Source organism: Gymnodraco acuticeps, unplaced genomic scaffold (genome assembly GCF_902827175.1).
Source record: "Gymnodraco acuticeps unplaced genomic scaffold, fGymAcu1.1, whole genome shotgun sequence".
Taxonomy (NCBI): domain Eukaryota; kingdom Metazoa; phylum Chordata; class Actinopteri; order Perciformes; family Bathydraconidae; genus Gymnodraco; species Gymnodraco acuticeps.
The window spans coordinates 2,450,705-2,473,346 of NW_022990699.1; the positions used below are offsets into that span (position 1 = coordinate 2,450,705).

Consider the following 22,642-nt stretch of genomic DNA (forward strand, 5'->3'; position numbering starts at 1 on the left):
TTAGCCTCCTGTGTCCACACTGTGTTTCTTCTCCTTCGGTGTTTTCTCTCTCAAACCCAACTAATATTTTTACTTTTTTCTATTTCTGGCGCTCATCACGCAATATTTGGGATCTTACTTAAGTTTCATCCATTAACAATGATTTATTTTTATGAGCAGTGCAGAAATCAAGTTTGGTGGGAATGTTCTTAATGATAATTTAAAGTGAGCATAACAAAAGCAAAGTGTCTCCCTTTATTCAGCTCTTTTGTGGGGTGTAAGTCTCTTCTGTTGAACCAGTGGCGTTTCTGGTGATGTTTGCATTTGGGAATGTAACATAGATGTAATTATTCTCCAAAGTCAGATTACTGTGAGGATGACGCTTTTTGATCTGTTTTTAATAATTTGCCTGACGACTAAGATAAAGCAGGTCAAGTGTACCCTCTTCATAGGAAAACTACAATTATAAAGGTAAAAAATACACTGACAATATTTGCAAAGTGAAGCTTATTTATTTAAGATGAAAAGTCATGAACAAAATAATAGTATCAACCTTTCACACTCAAAACATATCATAATTTCTAATGAATGAATAAATGCCTATGAAGTTGACATTTCTCAAGCTATTAATAAAGAAGCACGTACAGGTGAGGAGGCATACACAGCACAGCTGGCAAGACATTTTAGATTTAAAAAGGACATGACAGCATGACACACAGTGTTTCGTTAAAAGTTTGATTAAAGCTTCATGTTAGAACATCTGAGGTGCAAGGAACATGTCAAAAATAATGTAGGATATCAAGAGCAAACGAGGACAGTTAAAAAAGACAAAACAGAAGAGGCAGTTGAACGCTTACTCATATTAGTATAAAGCTTTCCTCCCATGTTCAAAGAATTCTGCAAAACACATTGTTTGAATAATTAACTCGAAGTCAAACTCAAGTCAAGTTTCTCATTCCCTCTGTGCTCTCTTTCTGACAGAACGACTACCGTAAGTTGTCGATGCAGTGTAAGGACTTTGTGGTGGGTGTGTTGGATCTTTGTCGGAACACGGAGGAGGTGGAAGCCATACTGAACGGCGACGTGGACGTGTGCCCCCCCAGCGCCTACAACCGACCATGCCTCAGCCGCGTCATATTGGCCATCAAGTACGAAGTCAAGAAGGTAAGATGACAAAAAAAAAAACGATAAATCAACTATCTACTGTATGTAAAGTCCAGTGGTAGTTTTGTTTTCGTTTTTCTTCAGATACTATTAAACCAGAAAACATTTATAAAAAAATTCAAGAATCTATTCCTCTAGGACGATTAACAACCCACTGTTAGTATCAACTGCGTTAGTCTGACATTAGCAATGTGACAGTTAAAAGGAGTCATTGCTTCTAAACCTCACCCTAACACTGGGCTTGATGTAAGATAGGGCCCTTGGTCTCAAAAGAAGTCAAGCACCAACCACTTGATCCTTTTTTCCCATAATGCAGCTTGATAATGCCTCTTGAGGAACTCTGAGTGGCTGATAAATGCCCTTTCAAACTCCATGCTCCAATATTGTGACCTACTGTAGGCCGCCTGTTATAAATGTATACATATATCTTTAAGCTCAGGCAAGCCAAGATAACCCATGATGAAATCAATATGATATCATCATGGGTTATTCTTTCAGACGTTTGCAAGCTCTTCTAAAGCCACAGGATATTATACGACTTTTTTCAGAAGTTGAGTAGTACTCCCCACGGCAAGTCGTGACAGTGTTTTCAAAATAACCTTTACTTTTCTTGTGTGTCTGTGTTGTTGCATGTACAGTATGGTTTTGTTTTTGCGTGCATGTGGCCTCAGAGGGCCCCTATTTCAAAGAGCTTATCCCTGCTGAGCAGAGGTGTGCTTACTAAAATGTCAAACAGAATGTCGTTTCCCCATTTCTCTCCACCACACACACACACACACACACACACACACACACACACACACACACACACACACACACACACACACACACACACACACACACACACACACACACACACAGTGAGTTGGAGCTGTGTGTTTATCCTGTACAAGAGAGCGTGACCATTACTCAGGTGGCTAATTACACAGGAGGCCGGGAGGGATGGATTGCCATGGCAACCAGGTGAAGCCTGGCTGTGTAGTGCATGTGACCGGATGCAGGCAGGGTTAATTGAAGGGGTCATGAATTGATAGACTGGTCACCGGCGGACCCCAGTGGGAAACTATGTTAAATACAATTTAGTGTGCATGGGGGAGTTTTATGGCTGTGTGTGGTTTCCCTCTGAATGTAGAAATGATTGAGTGCACACACACACAAATTAGACTTGTGCGTGTTTCGATCGCCGTACGGGAGCAGATGGATGTCATACGTCATCTCAGATAAAAGCTCCCTGAACATGAGCCAGGGCTGATGGTGAAGGGGTGAGAAGGATTGATGGTGGGAGAAAACAAAGAGGCTAGTGTAAATCAAGGTAGAGCAGAGTTGAGCCGATTTAATCTGTTGCTCACATCTTACACAAAAAAACGATACACAAACACTGTTTGATTGCTCGACTAGTTGACCTCCTACTGAGCATCGATTGCCCTGTTGTCCACATCCTTCCTGCAGCTGGAAGAAAAACATCCATCCTTTCCTCCCCAAGAGATCAGTTTTCATTTATCACTTCCTTTCTTGGAGTTATGTCAGCAACAAGAACGGACCAACCCTTATTTATTGAAGCGAATACTCCTGAGTAATGAATGTAAACACTTGCTGCTTCTTATTTGCTGCCTTTTTTCTTTTTGCATACTGTATTTTAAATTGATTTCACAACCTGCTCGTTGACCTTTTCTCATTCTGAATGAAGACAAGTGGCACCTGTGAATACAAAAGTGTTTGGAATAATATATGTATTCCAATGGATACACAGTGTACGCTCTAAATTGAAAAGCATTTTGCACACTGTGCTACTTAGGCTGATCTTGAGCACCACAACTTTTATTTACACACATTGCATTGATGATATTGAAAAGCACAAGAAATCAGGTTTACCAATGGTACTTTATGTTTAATACTGTACAGAAATAGAATAAATAAAACCAATCTTCTGCTTTTTGGCATTAACAGAATGCTGGAGTGGGACAATATAAGTGAAAATATTGTCCAAAAGATGTACATGGACCATAAAACAACACGTGGAAGAAAAACACAGGCATACCATAACACCTACTTCAACATCGGTTACATTTTATTTGAAAGACAATTCAATTCTAGTCTATGGTATAACAGGGAAAGAAATGTACATGGATTTACAGATGTTAAAAACCAACAAATTACGGCACCACCATGTTCGTTCCACTATGAAACAATCACACGTCATTTCTTGTTGTGTCATGGGTATAAAACTGTAGTGGAAGAAGTATTGCAATTGTTTTCAATACTTAATAAAAGAACAACACCACAATGTAATAAGTCTTTATTAAATCAAAAGTCATATATTAACCTCTAACTATCTGCAGGGATATCTCTTGCTAAATATTGAACCCCCATACTGCAGTCAGTCTGTCATATAAGCCATATCCTGGTTACACTGCTAGACTATTTCAGTGTATCTGTTGCACATGCACAATGTGCTGCTGCTGTAAGCAGAACCCTCAATAGATCAGTTAAACCAACTAAAACCTTCCTGCATGTTTTACGAAGATAGGAAAGCTCATTTGTATGGCTTCCTGCTAATTGCTCTCCTCTCCCCCCTTCTTACTTTCTCCTCTCTCACATTTCCTCCCCTCTGTCCCCATCTCATCTTTGCTTTCGACATTGATTTGTACTTATTGTCCGTCTCTCCTTCCAGTTTGTGGCCCATCCCAACTGCCAACAGCAGCTGCTGACTATCTGGTACGAGAACCTGCCCGATCTGAGGCAGCAGTCTGTGTGTGTGAAGACCTGGACGGTGCTGGGGGTCGCTGCAGGTCTGCCCTTTCTGGCTGTTGCCTACTGGATAATGCCATGCAGCAAGGTATGAACACGCATGCACTCACAAACAAGCAAACGACACAGAGTCCCCCCTGTCCCCTGATCTCCAGCTCTTTGTCCTACCAGTGCAACTAACTAGCAAAAATGGATTTCAGCCTATTGAAATTGACTCAAGCTACTTCTGTGGCTTGCTCCCTTCTCAGAGTTTAATTTATTTCGGATTCACCTAAGTCACAATAGTTGAAATAAATAAATAATATAAAACTGCACAAACAGCTCTCCAAAAACTGTTGCTTTTTACTGTATTCACTCTTCTTTACTGTGAATATATGTGTTTACATGTCAAAAAGACTCTTCACTAAAGTTATCGGGATTATCTCTCTGTGGACCATGAGAATAGACATAATAAATGGCAATCCAATTTCTATCGGGGCAAAAGACATTACTGTTATATGAATTTTAAAGGAACTGTTAAATCACTATTTGATTCTAGGATCATAAGACCCTCTATTACATGTTGTTAATACCCCATCAAGAATATTATAATCTGTAAAGTGACACACAGACAGGCGCTCAGCAAGCTGCTATGCAAATCTGCTCATTAACCTGGATAATCCTTTACCTCATCATCAAGTAGTGTGTGTGTGTGTGTGTGTGTGTGTGTGTGTGTGGTGTGTGTGTGTGTGTGTGTGTGTGTGTGTGTGTGTGTGTGTGTGTGTGTGTGTGTGTGTGTGTGTGTGTGTGTGTGTGTGTGTGTGTGTGTGTGTGTGTGTGGTAGAGTCAGTAGTATTGAGGATTTTAGAGTGGTTCCTCTCTAGTGTGACTGATGAATTAATCATTTTGTGGACTAAGAGAGTGAGAGCAGCTGGTGTCAAGTGTAAGAGATGATGGAGAGCAACACAAACTACTTCTGATCATGAATACACCTGTGTATGTTAATTTGTGCACATGTGAGTATGGGTATACAGTGTTTCCCACAGATATTAAATATACTTGGGCGGGTGGTGGCAAGGGGGGGGGGGGGGTGCGCGACAAAAAAAAAAAGTTTTAACAACATTATTTATTGACTTTTCATTTCGGTATAATCATTTTGCGCAAAGATGGCACTGTTTGTCAGAGCACTTCATCCTTCTGGGATTTCATGAAGAACAGCTCCAACGCCTGTGTGTATGGGAATGCCTCTGGTGCTGGTCCATTAACTGCCAGTGTTTCCCACAAATCTGAAATATACTTTGGGGGGTGGTGGGTAGCGGGGGGGGGTTGAGGTGACGTGCAACAACATTAACCTTTCTGTTGGTCGCTTGTTAGCAGACCCTTCACGCGATGGCAGAGCGAACAGGTACAGGTACAGGCAGGGTCCATAATGATAGCCCTATAGTTTAAATCTACTACCCACACATGAACATATGGAAATGGGTTACTATTTAAAAAAATAAATGTATTTATTAATGTATTTAGGAACCTATCCATGTGATTTTTAGTGGGGGTCGACCTCAAATCCTCTAGGGGGGTCCAGGGGCATGCCCCCCCCGGTAAGATTTTATTTTTTATTTTGGAGTTAAATGCATCAATCTGGTGCATTTTGAGGGGAAAATAAAGAGACTAGATCTATGGAAACACCTATATGAAACAGAACTGTATACATTTCAATAATCATAAAATCAAGGCCATAACCAACAACATCCCATTTCCAATATGAAAAAAACACTGAAACTTGTTTATTAATTTAGTTTTGGTTCATTTATAGTTGTGAGTGTGTCTGTGCTCCTGAATCAGCCTCTCCTGTCTCCCTCTTCCCCCTCCTCTCCCTCCTCTCCCCCCTCTCCATCCTCTCCCCCTGCTCCTCTTTGAGGCAGCAGCAAAGACTAGTTTTCTCTCAACAAGTTTTAAAAGTGTATCTTACCTTTTTTCACCTAGTTAACTTTTTATTTATTTATTCATGCATATTTTACTAATCACATTACATTTCATTTAGCTGACGCTTTTATCCAAAGCGACTTATAATGACCGATTACAGGGACATTCTCCCTGGAGTAACTAAGGGCTAAGTGCCTTACTCAAGGGCACACTAGTGGTGGTGTTCCTGGCGGGATTTGAACTCACAGCCTTCCGATCTTCAGCCCACCTCACTCTCCATTAGACCAATCACTACCCTCTCAAATGGAAATATGTGTTTACATAAATGGTGACCACCGTTTGAGACCCACTGAGAACTTAGACTAAGTTAACTATCTAAACACTCAGAGAGTCCTTTACCTCACCTGAGCTGAGGTTATCCCGAGCTTGAATGACACACACAGACCAATCAAGGGCTTTGATTTATGATCTGTATGACAGTGGCCATGTTGGCATCATGTGGACAGCCAGTCACCCTGTGTGAGGCAGGCCACTTAACAGGCCAGAAGGAGGCGAGATCAGAGCAAGGGAGCGAGGGATCATTGTCTACAAGTTAATCGATCGCAGATGGCGTCGTGGTCACGGACGAATAAAAAAAATATATATAAAAAAAAAAAATTATAAAAAAAAAAAAAAACAACTAAATGGGTCGCGAAATATACTTGGGCGGCCGTTAATATACCTGGGCGGCCCGCCCAAGTATAGTCTATGTGTGGGAAACCCTGGTATATTTAATTATGAAGTGTAGTTCAGGCGGTAGAGTGGTTGTCTACCAATCAGAAGGTCTACGGTTCGATCCCCAGGCCCTGCAGTCAACATGACAATATACTTAACCCCAGTGATGGCTGCCGATGGCCAGCAGTATGTGAATGTGAGTTCCCCTGGCGGCACTTTGTATGGCAGCTTTTATGTGTGTGCATTCATGTGTGAATAAATAGGCGAATGCTGTCACAGCCCTATGAGTGTTCGCAAAGACTGGAAAAGCGCTGAATGAATGCAGTCCAAATCATTTACAAACAAACCGATGAGACAGTCTGTCACAGTCTGCTATTTTGTGACGCAGCAGGAAAAAGGTTTGAATCAATATTTAGGCATGTTTATTAATAATGTGATAAACAACAGAGACCAAAATAAATATTTAAAGGAACTGATAATGAAATAGATACATACTTAATTGCAGTTTGCAGAGAAGAAGTGGATGTGTTTTAGTTGTGTGTGTAGCTTGCCCTCCTAACCCAGACACTAGTTTGTCTCTGTTCATCTCATCAATTGCTCATCTCCTACAGCTCATGATGTTTTTAAGGTCTCCACAACAAAGTATTTTCAGAACCTCAAACATAATAGCATTTCATATCAGTGGGTATAGATTCCCAGTCGATCGCGAGATGTGTCTAAAAATAGAACAACAATATTCTGTTTTATCGTTAATGTCCTATAACATAATCTTCCTGTGCCAGAATAATGCACTTGAACGCATCAAAGCTTTGTGATTGGCCGGCGTGACCCCATGTGTCGGGGCGTGGCTGGTGGGCAGTGGGCACTAGTTCGCTGACGTTGTCCGTGGCAACAGGAGTGACAGTCCTCACACACAAAAGATCACAATTATGGCAGAAGCAAAAAAGCCCAAAAATATATAATTTTCACTCCGAGCGGGAGGATGATTATTTTTGTATCTATTCCAATTCAAAGTCCATCTGTCTCATCTGCAATGCGAGCGTGGCTTTATCGAAGACGCGTCATTTAGGAGCGGCATTTCAAAACAGTGCACAAACGCTACGAGACGGAATTCCCTCCTAATTCTGCCCTACGCTCCCAAATATGGAGGACGGAACATGACTTAAGTATAAATAAATAAATGTATGAAGAAATACAGGAATAAATAAATAAATACGTAAATAAATAAATAAATACAGGAATAAATAAATACAGGAATAAATAAATGACGAAATAAATACAAAAATAAATAAATGTTGAAATGAATACACAAATAAATAAATAAAAGAATAAATGCATAAATAAATGCATAAATGAATACACAAATACATAAATAAAAGAATAAATGCATAAATAAATATGGAAATAAATACATCAATGTATAAATAAATAAATAAAAGTCGAAAATAAATCAGAACACACGTTATTATATATCTTTCATTTATTTCTACATTTACGCGACATACATGTATTTATTTATGTGTCCGTATGCTAATGAGGTGGGCGGTCCTAACCTCAGTCTGAAGCAGGATTCGCCAATTGTTGGAGCCAGGCAGAAGCAATAGATTTGTGGCAAGTCACATCAGAGGCTTCTCAATACTCAAATTTCCCCTCCTCGACTGCTCGACTCCTCGGTCCTCCGGTAGTGACCCGGAAAGGAATTTCAGAGCGCCATTTTGAAGGACGTCTCATTTCTCTAAATGCACACCGAGGACCGAGCATCGAGCGTCGAGGAGGCTCTCTGGAGGAGCTATAACCGAGGATACACTGATGGTTCCTCCACGGCTCCTCCACGGATGCATTTCCGGGAACGGTGGAGGCGTGACGCACGGCCGGACTTATCTCAGCCAATGACAGCTATGCATGCATCCCCTGGATATTATATTAGAAACTGCTTTCATCGCGTCGCGAGCAGTGTGTATAATATATATCACTCAGTAGAACAGGCCGACTCTCTTTGCTTTAGTTTAGTAGATATCTACAAACAAAGAGTCCAGATGTTTCTCAGACCATTGCTTCACATAATAAAATACACAACGGCTTATGCTTTAGGAGCTGTAGGTGTGTGTGGTACAGTGTGTAGGTGTGTGTGTGGTACAGTGTGTAGGTGTGTGTGTGGTACAGTGTGTAGGTGTGTGTGTGGTACAGTGTGTAGGTATGTGTGTGGTACAGTGTGTAGGTGTGTGTGTTGTACAGTGTGTAGGTGTGTGTGTGGTACAGTGTGTAGGTGTGTGTGTGGTACAGTGTGTAGGTATGTGTGTTGTACAGTGTGTAGGTGTGTGTTGTACAGTGCGTAAATGCGGCGGACAGACGGGTCTCAGTTAGTTTGGTGTCCTCTGCTTACTTTTAATACTTGTAAATACAACTTTTGGCACGTAATTTCAATTCCCCATTTCAGCGACCAGAGAGAGAGGGGGATATATCCAGTCTCTGATTGTGTTACGTTATTATGAGAGTGCTCTCATACTTTAAATTGTATATATTTATATAAATATATTTGTGTGTGTGTGTCCGCATCTGTAGCCTGTTATTGTCTCATTATACCGCACTCTCAATGAATTCAAAGTAAATATGTGGGGGAACAATGTTCAGCTGATCTAACCGAGATACAGCGCTATGACAAAACACTCGACAGCTGATGCAGCTGTTGCCACGTAATAATGAACGGACGTCTCTTTAAAATGACCGCTCAGAGGAGAGGAGTTCTCATTTCTTTAAACGTCTGCTGCTTCCCCTCCTCTCTCCTCGGTTCCCCTCCTCGGTCCTCCGCTCGCATCTCCTGTGGGCGGGTCTAAGTCTCGAGGAGGGGAACCGAGGAGGGGAAATTTGAGTATTGAGAAGCCTCTATCATGTCGAGCTGAGCCAAGTCCTCTATACATCGTTCCACACGAAACTGGACATAGTCTTTTGGTTCTCCGTTCTCTAAATGGTCCGCTAATGATCGTAAATGGTCTCCAATGGCTCTTAAATCAATATCCATAAATAAACCTTACAACTGTGTATAAACCATGGATGTATAAAGATAAGGGCTAAACAGTAAAGCTCCTGCATTCGAATCAGCGCGGTTATCCAGGCGTTAGTAGTAGAGCCCTCTGCCAGAAATGATCACACACTCCTGTAACCAATCCTGCTTCAGACTGAGGTTAGGACCGCCCACCTCATTAGCATACGGATACATAAATACATAAATAAATAAATGTATGTTGCGTAAATGTAGAAATAAATGAAAGATATATAATAACGTGTGTTCTGTTTTATTTTCGACTTTTATTTATTTATTTATACATTGATGTATTTATGCATTTATTCTTTTATTTATTTATTTGTGTATTCATTTCAACATTTATTTATTTCTGTATTTATTTCGTCATTTATTTATTCCTGTATTTATTTATTCCTGTATTTATTTATTTACGTGTTTATTTATTTATTCCTGTATTTCTTCATACATTTATTTATTTATACTTAAGTCATGTTCCGTCCTCCATACCCAAAAGGGGAGGGGCCTGAAAGGAAGGCTAAATGCACAGCAGTCCATTTTCACCAGGCCCAACAACAAGAGCAAGGCTGCTACCAGAGCATCTTATCGTGTCAGTCACGTTCTTGAGAAACACATGAAGTCTTTCAAAGACGGCGAAGTTGTGAAAGAAGCATTCCTGGAGGCTGCCGACGCGTAATAAAAATAACAGTAGCATTTCAACAGGTTTTTGATATAATAAAAACTCAAGTTAGATACCGTTATTAATCAGCTGTACGTTTTAGTTTGTTTGAACTTATTCATTATAATTATTGTACAAAATGGTATAAGAATGCAAACTTAAATTGATTATAGTCTATTATCAATTCAGGTTAAGAAACTAGTGTTGCTTGCATCCTATTTTAAAGGCATTTATTTTTATACTCTACTAAAATGCAACAACAAAAAAAAGGGTTTGATTCTATTAATGTTGTCTTTTATATTGCACTGTTGCAGCAGATTCCTGAGTAGCTTCAGATCTGAGTTGTCTTATTAGTAAGCTTCATTTATACTTTTGTAGCAACACTATTTTTATATAATGGCAAAGAAAGGGTTCAGAGTCTTTTCTTTTTTTCCCTGTGTCATATGTGGCAGCACTGTTCAATGTTTCTTGAAAACATTACCCACTGTAGTGACGTGTGAATAAACTCCAACTCTGTATCAACAACACTGTTGTGTAACTTCAGTTAAATACTTCTATGTGTGTAGATTAGAAATAGGTAAGATAAAGGATCTGCAGTATTTTATGAAGTATTAATCGTACAAAGGTCAGTTTTATACAAGTAGAAGTGTGTATTTACCTGGTAGTAGGCTGTCAGTAATGGCTACGCCTCTCTATTTGGACTGGTAGATCTCGGCAGACTGGCAACTTTAAAAGTAGCTCTTGGTTCAAAAAAGGTTGGGCACCCCTGGTATAGATGAATAAGATATTCATATTTGTGTTGCACAAAAAAGTAAATCATTGAAGGCAGACTTTAATTGCCTTAGAAATCTCCTTAAGAAAAAAAAAAACGAGATATCAGAAAACATGCCGAGATTAATGGGAAAGAAACACACCTGCATAACGGCACCTGAGAGACAGAACAATTAAGAAACATTCTTCAAATATTCTTAAAAAATGACCTGTCAGGATGCTCTCTTTAGAGGATAAGCTTCATGCTTTCATCAAGGAATAATTCAAAATGTGATGAAAATGATACAGGGAAGCATACACTTTCCCTTGAACGGTCACCACTTGTAGCATTTCATTATTGGATGAACTATTGCCGACTCATTAGTGATTCAATCAGTGATGGAGGTTAACTCAAGAACTGTACAGAAGTGCACTTTTGAGTTACTTGTACTTTATATATCGTTTTTATTATTTCCATGTTATGATACTTTATTCTTCTACTATACTTCTACTTTATATCAAAGCTTAACAATATACTATGATTGATACGTACAGCTGTAATGACTAGTTACTTTGCACAATGAGTGCTCTAGACACGCACACAGGTGTTTTTAATTGCTGCGGCTGATTCACCCTCTATCGGGGTGGAGTTGGTGAAGCTGTTAGTGAAGTACGTGGTTTATTTATTCAATATTTTTTACTTTCTTGTTTATTTCTAGTCTTTTATTTTGTATTGTACAATGCCATGTATTTGATGTTGCTGCAACACAAACATTTCCCAAATTGGGATCAATAAAGTTCTTCTTATCTTATCTTAATCAAACTGAGCACCAAGAATGATGAGTGGGTAAATAGGTTCAACAAAATCCATAGAGATCTGACGGCGATGTCTGTCAAACACAGCACTGATTAGGCATTAGTGGTTATGATACCCACAGAATAACATATTATTATTGATTAATCATCCAACAGTATATTTAATAGTGTGCATTTGGTCCATCATCTCCACTTACAAAATGATTATGCTGCTTAACTTAAATCAGTCCTAACCAGTGTTATGATAGTTACTGAAAACCAGTAACTAGTTACCATTACTAGTTACTTCATTTAAAAAGTAACTCAGTTACTTTACTAGTTACTTACACAAAAAAGTAATGCGTTACTGTGAAAAGTAACGTTTTAGTTACTTACAAAAAGGGCTCCCATTAATGCCCTTATAGCCTTCATTTCAGTACTGTTATTGCATTGGAGAATAATACAATCTGTTGATCAACTTGACATGCATTATATGCAATCTGGATTGCATCGATATTAGCTGGCTTTCCATTTTTGTATATTCTTTCTCCAGGTAGTTGGAAAAAGTGTTCCGTCCCATATGCCGTGTGCCGCCCGGACATGGTATCATGCTAACTAGCTCCCTGAAAGCGGGTGACTCCACTGTAGCAATAGCCTGCATGTGTTCTACAACATACCGTGCAATGGCTTTATCGACTTTTCCCTGGCCAGCAGTCCCTTGGTTAAAATCCAGCCGCTGTTGCTTAGGTGGAGGTGGAGTGGCGTCGGCTGAGTCTCTGTGGTCTTAGCTACTAGCTTCGTCCCAGCATGTTGTTTTTGCAGATGTTTTAAGAGATTTGAATTACTGGTTTGGGCAGTAGATAGGATCTTTGACCCGCCAAGACACAACTTACATTTAACTAAAACGTTCTTTTCTTTGTGCTCCACAAAAGTGAAATAGTGAGAATATCTCCAGGTGGAGAAACTAGACTTGAGCTCCGCCGCCGCCATGATAGTCTTGTTAGTAAACAACACAAACACGCCCACTGCCCGTCTCCGCATGTGACACAGGAAGTATCTAAGTACATTTACTCAAGTACTGTACTTAAGTACAGTTCTCATCTCTGTTCGCCTGGCTGTTGACTATATAAAAAAACTAACGGAGTAACGCACCATGTAGTAACGGTAACGGAGTTACTGAATTTAAAAAGTAATGCGTTAGAGTACTAGTTACTGCCAAAAATAACGCCGTTACAGTAACGCGTTACTTTGTGCCGCGTTAGTCCCAACACTGGTCCTAACTAACCTATACAATTTATAGATACGACATTTAAAGGGGTCCACTCTGCATAATGAGAGCTTTTACTTTAAATAGTCGAAGATCATGTTTTTGTTAATAGTTATGTACCTTACTAAAACGACTTTTACTTGTAACTGAGTATTTTTACAATTTGGTATCACTACCTTTTCTTAATTAAAAACATCTAAATACATTCAATGCTATCTAGTTAATTATTTATTTTCTAGTTGTTAATTAAGACTATGTCCTCAAGGGATAGACTAATGGAGAGAAAGGGAAACTCTTCACTTAATGTTATGTTTAACATACCAGCTCTACTATTGTGCTTCTATTATTCCAGTGTTGGGCTACTGATAATAAGTAACAACGTGAGGTTGAGAAAATCAGCCTTCATATTCACCTCCACCAAGAAGGGAACGTTTTTGCCGTGTTTAGTCTATCCTATGTCTGTTCGTCTAAGTTACAGATTTAGAGTTAGACATTACAGTTACTTGTGAATCAAGTGTTCTAAATAAAAACATACTACATTCTCAATACAGAAGTTATGGGGTATGTGGTTGAACATTTTAGGACACACCAATTCTTTATTTATGGTAACTGGAACTGCTACCCCCGCGACCCGACCACGGATAAGCGGGAGAAGATGGATGGATGGACACTAGCTGTCACAGTCAATTAGACAATGACACATTGCTCAATTAGAACATTTCTAAATGCCACATGCTGTTCTCACACTGATCCATCAAATCATTGTTTCTATTTCATTCCTGTTCTGCAGTCTGTCATCTATATAATTTGCACAAGGAAAGGAAAATAAATAAAAATAGATGGAAAGGAACGGAAAAATGCATAATAAAAAGGGATAATGCATAATATGCTTATTAAGACAACATTTCACTTGAATGTCTCACAGGATGAAATGATTGAGTGATGACGATTTAATATACAAAAGAAGATCAGCTTCACTGAGACATGAACATGTTCTAAAAGCCAATTGTCGAACACCATCACTCAAGAGCAAGAGAAGAGATTATGACAATATGTCACATTTTGTAGAATACTGAACTGATGACTGAAACCCACCTTGAAACTGGGTGATTATACAGATGGTATGTGCTGGTGTATTGTAGCTTATTTTCAGTAACATAGCATTGTCTTATTTGACTTGGCCAAAAAAGTTAACACATACAAGCTTGTTAAGTTTCATTCATAAATTGTTAGAATCGGCTTCATAATCTGTCGAGCAAATGACATCATCTATCCTCAGCCCCTGGGCACCGATGAGGAACAACTCCCAGTCATTGAGCCTGTCCTTCATCCTTCTCTCTGCTTAGAGCTGCCACAATTTATTGTAGAGAGGGTGAGAAAGGTTATCTAAGATGGCACTGACTGTCGTCCATCTCTCTGCCACTCCCTCCAAACCATCCACTACCAACACTGCCGACCTTGCTGAACAGCTTTCTGAGACTGCTGACGTACAAGCCTTGTTGCCACCATCGCAGACAAAAGAGCAATGGCTGCTACACACTGCTGCAGATCTGTAAAAAAAAAAATGCTGTTATTGAAGATGGCTATGGCTCAGGGCCAGTGGTGCTTGTAGGCAAGATACCTAACCCCAAACAGATCCTGTAAGAATGTCTACAGTTTTGAAGTGTATCCAAGTAGATTTAAATAAAAGGGTCAGCTAAATACCATGTATTGTTATGTAAAGACAGCATTTTTCACCATGGGAATGTTGTCTATAATCACATACATGTCAATATAGGATTGCAAGTAAATCATATATTGGTTAATGGGATAGTGTGTCCGTTTTTTGATTCACAGTCAATAACAATGAGAACAAAATGATTTATGAAAGTGTCCCTAATTATCTATTCCTATGAATTACAAATAATACAAACATTATAACAGAAAGTCTTTGTTCATGTCTAAATAATAAATTATTAACGGCCGATATCTATCTGCACACAGTGTACGTCAGGCTTGCTTCTACCAGCTGGAAAGATGTTAGGAAAAAGTAAAAGGTACAGCAGCTCCATTCTGGCTTTGTGAGATTTCTATTTCTCACCTTACTTTTTTATTAACTCTGGCTGTGCTTGCTGCCAGTGGCTACAGTTTTGTTGGAAGAGTGAAGCTCAGCTATTGTCACCATCACACGGATACAACAAAGTTCTCACAGCAGTGGGCATAACCTAGGATGACCATCTCGTTTAGGCTGAGGCGTGAAATGGATCAGCCTTATCAGCACAGAGGCAGAGCCGTCCCAGGGGCAGGAGGAGGTTCAGAGGAGGTTCTGCAGGGTTAAGATTCACCAGACGACTTCCTTTTCCCCACGGTTGAGGAGTGTGTGTGCCACGTGGACTGCTGTTACACTTCACGTGCCACTGTGCTTCCAGAGAGTAGTGGTATCCTGTGGGTAGTTAATATCCAACACAGCAGGGTTAGAGAGCGGCAAATGTTGGCATGTTAAATGTCTGTATGAGGTTGAAAGTGTATATGTGGGGGGGGGGTGCTTTGGCCTACTTTTCTGTAATAATAAAAAGGTGGTGGCATATTTCACGCTCCTTGTGCAGACCACCTTGCTTTACCTTCTCCCCATATGGTGCATTTTCACAAACTGCTGATTGTTTGGCTTCTCGTTACCCTGGCATTATTTCCACATTCATGAATCACAACAGCTGCTGTTTGCCTGCTAAGATGGTTTTGAAGTGATGCTGCTCAGGTTTTGATCTCTGAGGGCCAACACATTGGGAACTGTCCATGAATGCTGATTTACCTCTGTAAATGAAAACAGATGTTTTGTTTGGCTGCAATTTTACTCTTGGGTATAGTCACTTTTTTTAACTGTTCAAAGAAAAATCAACTCAAAGATGTATCAACTACCTGATTCCCTGACACAAAAACAAGTTGGTGTATTGGCAAACACAAATAAACACAACCATATAAATATTAATAATCATAATAATGTCTAAAGTTAATGTGTTTTGTCATTGTACTCCACTACGACATGTTCACCGAATGATAATATTCCAATACAGTTTTTACAGCTTGTTGTGCAGCCCTGAATGTTCACAAATATATAAATGAATGTTTAACAAACATTACTAATCTCTTTAACCTTCTTTTATCACTTGTTCCTTAGTGAGTATTTGGCAGCCACACATACACAATGAAACATGCATGTTATTGCAGGGTGTCCGAGGGGTCTTAAAAAGTATTAAAAGTTGATAAATCAATTTAGCAAAAAGGAAGGCTATTAAAAAGTATTACCATCTGAACAGGTCATCGCGCGCTCACTGCTTGATAGCGCGCAAAGGTCCGTTTACGCCGGTTGTTAAACAACATCGTTATGGGGAAATGCAAGTTTGCGTCCAAATGGTTGGAAGATAAGGAGGAAGGACAATCAATACTGTATATAGTAAATGTGTCGCCAATGCAACCGGTTAAAACTCAAAGTGGCGATGAGGTCTTAAAATGTATGGAATGGTCTTAAAAAAGGTCTTAAAAGGTTTTACATTTGACTTCAGGATTCCTGCATATACCCTGTATTGTATGCCCTCCATCTTCTCCCTCCCAGATTGGTCAGATCCTGCGAAGCCCCTTTATGAAGTTTGTGGCCCACGCCGTCTCCTTCACCATCTTCCTGGGTCTGCTGGTTTTAAACGCCTCCGATCGCTTTGAGGGTGTCAAGAACCTGCCCAACGAGACCATCACAGACCACCCACGCCAGGTGTTCAGGGTCAAGACCACCCAGTTCTCCTGGACAGAGATGTTGATCATGAAGTGGGTTTTGGGTGAGTCGTCTTATCACACTCTGGCAGTGTTTGAAGTTATTCACAGATGCAGCCTATTCAAATGCATAAAGTTTAACATAGCCGCTGTCAAGGCAGATTTCCCCTCATGATAAGAAATAACCTTGATACAGTTGTTTCAAAGCTTTATGTTTCCTATTGGAGTTTCTTTATACATTTACTTTTCAAATCAATGTCGATGTACTTTATCAAGATGCAAGTTTATATTGATGTGATCACCAAGGTTATCCAAAGGAGAAGCTACAAAGCCCATAAATCATTGGAAAGGGTCTGTGAACCTTTTTTGCACAACTTTGATATCAGGCAGAATTACAGATGAATGCAGCACCCAAGTGAATGAAAGCCAAAGTCAAGGCTAACAACAATTATTTATTTATTATTCATTATTTGTTATCTTCCAAAGATCAAACAGTGATGTCCTAGTTGGGTGCAGCACAGTTCAGATGTGTAAAAGCAGTGTCCATACTGAGTCCTTCAATAGGCACGGATGACATTTGGAAGTGGCTGAGGGATTATAACTATAGCGTGAAAAAGACAGGAGGTCTTGAGGTAGACGGATGAAAGCAAAGGGAGGGGTGGAGTGTATGAAACAGATAGACAGCGGTGACAGAAAGACAAAGACAAACTCAACAGATAAATAGCCCATGGCAATATCTGTCAGACCTCAGCTGCCTCCCATCTGCTAATGTTCTTCCTCTCATCCACACACACACACACACACACACACACACACACACACACACACACACACACACACACACACACACACACACACACACACACACACACACACACACACACACACACACACACACACACACACACACACACACACACACACACCACACACACAGGCATATAATATCATTATGTGAGTTGTCTGTGTATGTTGGAGCACATATGGTTCTGTTTTTATTTGTTTACGTGTAATGGCATCATTTTCTGCCCGTCCATGGCATTTCTTGGCAGCAGGTGCTCGCGTGTGTGTAATTTCTGTGTGTGCGTATGTTTGTGTGTGCGCAGTGAATGGTGGCTTAGGTAGAACTGGGTAATTGTAATTTCAGCAGCACGCTTTGAAGGCCCAGTAATTGTTACAGAGATGATACTGATCAGGTTTTCAATAAGCAATTTTCTCCTTGTTTGGGCTCCAAATAGACAATGACAGAGTAGAAGGGATTTGAGTGTTGAGATGCACCTGAGCTATAAGTGGTGATAAATGAATATAGTATAAATTATAAGCTTTGTGGACAACAACTGTGTAGATTTGTTTGAGTGCCTGTGAAAGCCTCCATGTTATGTGTATCTATCCTCTATATTCCATCTTTTCACGCTGTATCCATGTGTTTGTTTGTACTTGTCTCCCTCTAAAGGTATGATTTGGTCAGAATGCAAGGAGATATGGACTGACGGGCCCAGAGAGTACATCATGCACCTGTGGAACGTCCTGGATTTTGGCATGTTGTCCATCTTTGTGGCCTCCTACACAGCACGCTTCATGGCGTTCGTGAAGGCGACCAAAGCCCAGCAGTATGTGGACCTGCACGTTCCAGACGAAGACATCAGCACCGCCTCTCTACCTGAGGAAGTCGCCTACTTTACTTTCGGTGAGCATTTATTCCAGGAATAAGATTAAAGGTTTTGAAAGTTTTTTGGAAGCTAGTTTTTTATGTTACCAATGTATCTGGTTTGGCGCACTTTTATTGTTTTCGTAGATCTTGTGACTGCCATTAATCATAACAGTAAAAATCATTTTTTAATCTGAAAGAATCATATCTTTTTCACAGGAAAAAGGCCAATTTGACACCACATGATGAAATGTGATAGCTTTTATGAGTTTCTTGAATCATTGTTTTGCTAAATCTGTCATCTGATAAGGTGATTAAAATAAGTACCTCAGACAATGATTCATATCTAACTTCCCTGCTCTCTTTTTCGAATGTTTTCTAGAATTTCATAATGTTCATAGTTCAAGAAAATTATAAACTTTTACTTCACTTCCAGACCAAAAACAATTTATCAAAACCTGCTGCAGGTTACTGAACTGTACTGTTCTTATTAGCTTACCAAGGTAACCTTCATCAGTGCTGTCATCTGGTGGTCTGACTCGGCCATGACACGTTAGTAAATAGATTTAAATCTTGTGTCAATTTTAAGTCCATTTGACTGCTGAGCTGTTCTCACTACTTCCCTTTATCTGCACTGTGCACACATTGTGTTACATTCATGTATTCTTTGTCATAGATTGTCAACGATTTAACAGTTGTTTTTTTGTACTTTATTTTTCTCTGTCTATGTCCTTACTTGATTTTTCCTTTATGTATCTAGTTCAATTATCCTCTCCATTTAAATGTCTGACTTTTCCTCTCTAGCTTCCATACCTATGTCCTTTATTCTCCTGTTGCACTCTATCCTTTTATCCTTTCTCTTTGCTGTCCATTTGTCTCATAATCTGTCCTTCCTTCTCCCTCATCCTCTTCCATCCTCACTTAATCCATCTCCTTAATGTACCCTTTCTTCCATCAAAGCACATGTTGTTAAAAATCAAGATTATGATTTCTAAGAACGTCTTTTGGTTTGCATTTAGATGCCACAGTTAGAAAAAGTATCCTTTGTACTTACCCAGAAGAAGTATCAGGATAGTAAAAACCATTCAGACCAATTGTTTCACTCTGATTTCAGATATCCTAAACCCACAAATGCAGAAGTAATTTCAACCTGCATTTTGAAACTGAACTTGCATACCTGATGCATCAGATTGTATTTTGTGTGAAATGTGAGCTAGATGAAATCCAAAGACCTATTTCCAATGTAACAAGTTTCCCTCAAAATCAGAGAATCACTCAACAATCCCGGTTGTATTATTGGCGTAGCTTGTTCAGATGAAATGTTAACAGCTTTCTGCCGCTTGTCCTCTTTCTGTCTTTTCCTCCAGCCAGGAACAAGTGGCGCCCCTCAGACCCCCAGATTATCTCAGAAGGCCTGTACGCCATCGCTGTGGTTCTGAGCTTCTCACGCATCGCCTACATCCTGCCAGCCAATGAGAGCTTCGGCCCTCTGCAGATCTCACTCGGGCGCACAGTCAAAGATATCTTCAAGTTCATGGTCATCTTCATCATGGTGTTTGTGGCCTTTATGATCGGCATGTTCAACCTATACTCGTACTACCTGGGAGCCAAGTACAATCCTGCCTTCACCACGTGAGTTATTTTGATATATGTATTCATTTAAGAAGGAAACATCCACATTCATTCCCATGAGCACTTGAGTCCATCATTTAAATGTAGCAGATGTATCCGTACAGGCTCATTTTCATCTGCAGTCCCTGGTAGGCTGGCTGCGGGAGTGTTTTGGCAAATGTGTGTGACTGTAATTAGATGATGGTTGTGTTTACATCCTCATGTCTCTATCATCTTTAATTATCTTACAAACATCTTAATTAACTTAAAAAAGGGAAACATATACATGATGGCCTCACTTTAATTGTGTTATACAAGAACTGTGTCTCATATACAGTCAATCAATATACAATCTTATTCAAAGTGTCTTCATTTGGTTTCCTTGCTAATGTAATTGCGAGATAAGATCAATAGAAATGGTCAGATGTGCTCCTTTCAGACTGTTTCCTGGGAGTATTGAATCCACAGAGATCGAACTTTAATCTCGCTTTATGAAGGCAATTATTCTTTTGGTTAAATAGCTCCAATACGGTGATTGGGAATACTGGTGAGTTGTATTTCTAGCTCACAGCTTTAACAAAGTTATGGGTAGAAAATGTAGCGTTTCCCCTGCAACATTCTTTGTTTCTTGTACCTTTGAAGAGAGATCTACTCTGCTCTAAGTCCGACATGAAGAAGCAACCATTTCTAACTGTATTTCTTATAATAAGAGCGGCGGGAAGTGTTAGTGAAAAGTGTCAATGGGATAATCTGTCTGAGCTTTGGGAAAAATGAATCAATGTTGGTTTGGTTAAATGCCTAGTCTTTGATTAGAAACATCTTTATATGACATCCTGTAATGAGGAAGCAAATCATCTTGGCCTATTGATTTTTTTTTAATCCATTTCATTTTAGATCAATATAGATGTTAATGAACCCAAAGAGCAAAAGGAGCTTTGGGACGCTGTGTCAAAGTTTTGATGCCAGTCCAAACTATTTGGTAAGTTTCTCTGAGAACTAAAGAGCTGGGCTACAGTCAGTGAATTTCATCGGATCTGAAACAGGATTTAACACGCCACCAAAGTCGTTGACAGTGATATGATGGAGCCCATTGTACCAAAAGACAAAAGTCGGCCATCTGGCCTGACTGCTGACTAGTGTCAAAGGAAAGTTGATGATTGCCAAGGCCACAGTAAGCCCCATGGAGACAGTATCCGCGACACTGGCTCAGGCTCATTCAAAGCAGTCACGTGTGGGAGATGCTAAGAGAAGTTCTGTAAAGCTCAGCAAGATTTCATATTCTAACACATAGACTTCATTCAGCACTTTAGTAGACCTTCCTGAATAGGGTCACATTTTTTCCAACTCTATCCTTATACAATGTTCACTTCCCACATAATTATTGAGAGAACAAAATCCAGTCTGGAAAACTTCCAATGTAAAAGAGAGTATTCATAACCCTCAGTACTCCTAAATTACCTTCATTATAATCAAATAGTCAATTTCACATTGAACTGAGGATTCACTATGTATCTATAGGCTGCAGTGCCATACAGTGCCTTGAATATGTTCTTTTACTTCTACTTTAACATTAACATCAGCGGCGCGAAATTCAAAGTTCGTTATATGAATTTAACTGCTGCATTGTTACTGACAAGTTGTCGTGTCGTATATCAACCTGCTTGTAAAAAACAAACCCATCCAAAATGTCCCACAACACATCCATCTGAATATCACTGCCTCTCCCTTCTTCATTCATTGTAGCTTATCCTTGTTTCTGTGTTTTTCACATGAACTGCAGTGGTGATGGATCATTCTCTGGCATAGTCTGATGTATGTTGGAAAGCTTTCCATTTTTGGCTGCTGACAAAGTCTTTCAGCAAGTTTGTTTATCGTCATTCATCTCAAATTGAAAACCCTCTCGGAGGTGTCTCCCTTATCATTATTAGTCTTCTGAGAGGAAGACATCTACAGGTTTAGACAGATGACATTACACAATTTTGGTTCAATCCAATAGAGCAAAGCATTGGTCTGTATTAACGTCGTCATATACTGTTCTCTTTTTCACTTGTTCATGTTAATTAAGTTTTTACTCTAATATGTTAAGTATCAAACGTTAGGGTTTATCATGGTAACACGTCCCCCCACCAGGTTAGAGCGATGGACAGATTCTCAACCAACTTGTACATTTAGTGGAGCATGATTATCATGCTGATTTGCATAATTTACATTACGTGTATTTTATATCAGTGAAGAACACAAGTGTGACTTGAATTCTTGTTCTCAGATAGTTTTGTATTAACAGGCTTTCCAGCCATGACAAACTGCCTCCAGGAGTCAACATCTGTCTCCTCATAAGCATAAACCTTCTGCCGTTGGCTTGTTTGCTGTTTTTGGTTTGGAGTCCTCCCAGTAAACCTCACAGGAGTCTGATGCTTGCTTTATGACTGAGAACTGCCTTTTATAATGATTTACTGGTTCAGTTGTCTGTCTTGAAGTTTCCCATCCACAATAGAACCAAACTAAATGATTAAATAAGATGGAGTCAAAGTGACCAGGGGGCATTGCCATCGTTTTTATGTCTCTAGTTGTTTTGGAAAGCTTTGTAGTAAATGTGATTCCTTTTTCTTATCAGACATTCCCGGG

General features: G+C 39.6%; 1 protein-coding gene across 1 annotated transcript in view; it reads left to right on the plus strand.

The window, feature by feature from the left end:
* Positions 1–22,642, plus strand: part of LOC117555933 (short transient receptor potential channel 7-like) — a 66,289-nt gene that overhangs the window by 12,326 nt on the left and 31,321 nt on the right. The window contains exons 3-7 of the mRNA XM_034231014.1: positions 961–1,143; positions 3,815–3,979; positions 16,607–16,823; positions 18,212–18,445; positions 19,774–20,038. Of these exons, the coding sequence (XP_034086905.1) occupies positions 961–1,143; positions 3,815–3,979; positions 16,607–16,823; positions 18,212–18,445; positions 19,774–20,038 (1,064 nt within the window). The remainder of the gene's footprint in view (positions 1–960; positions 1,144–3,814; positions 3,980–16,606; positions 16,824–18,211; positions 18,446–19,773; positions 20,039–22,642) is intronic.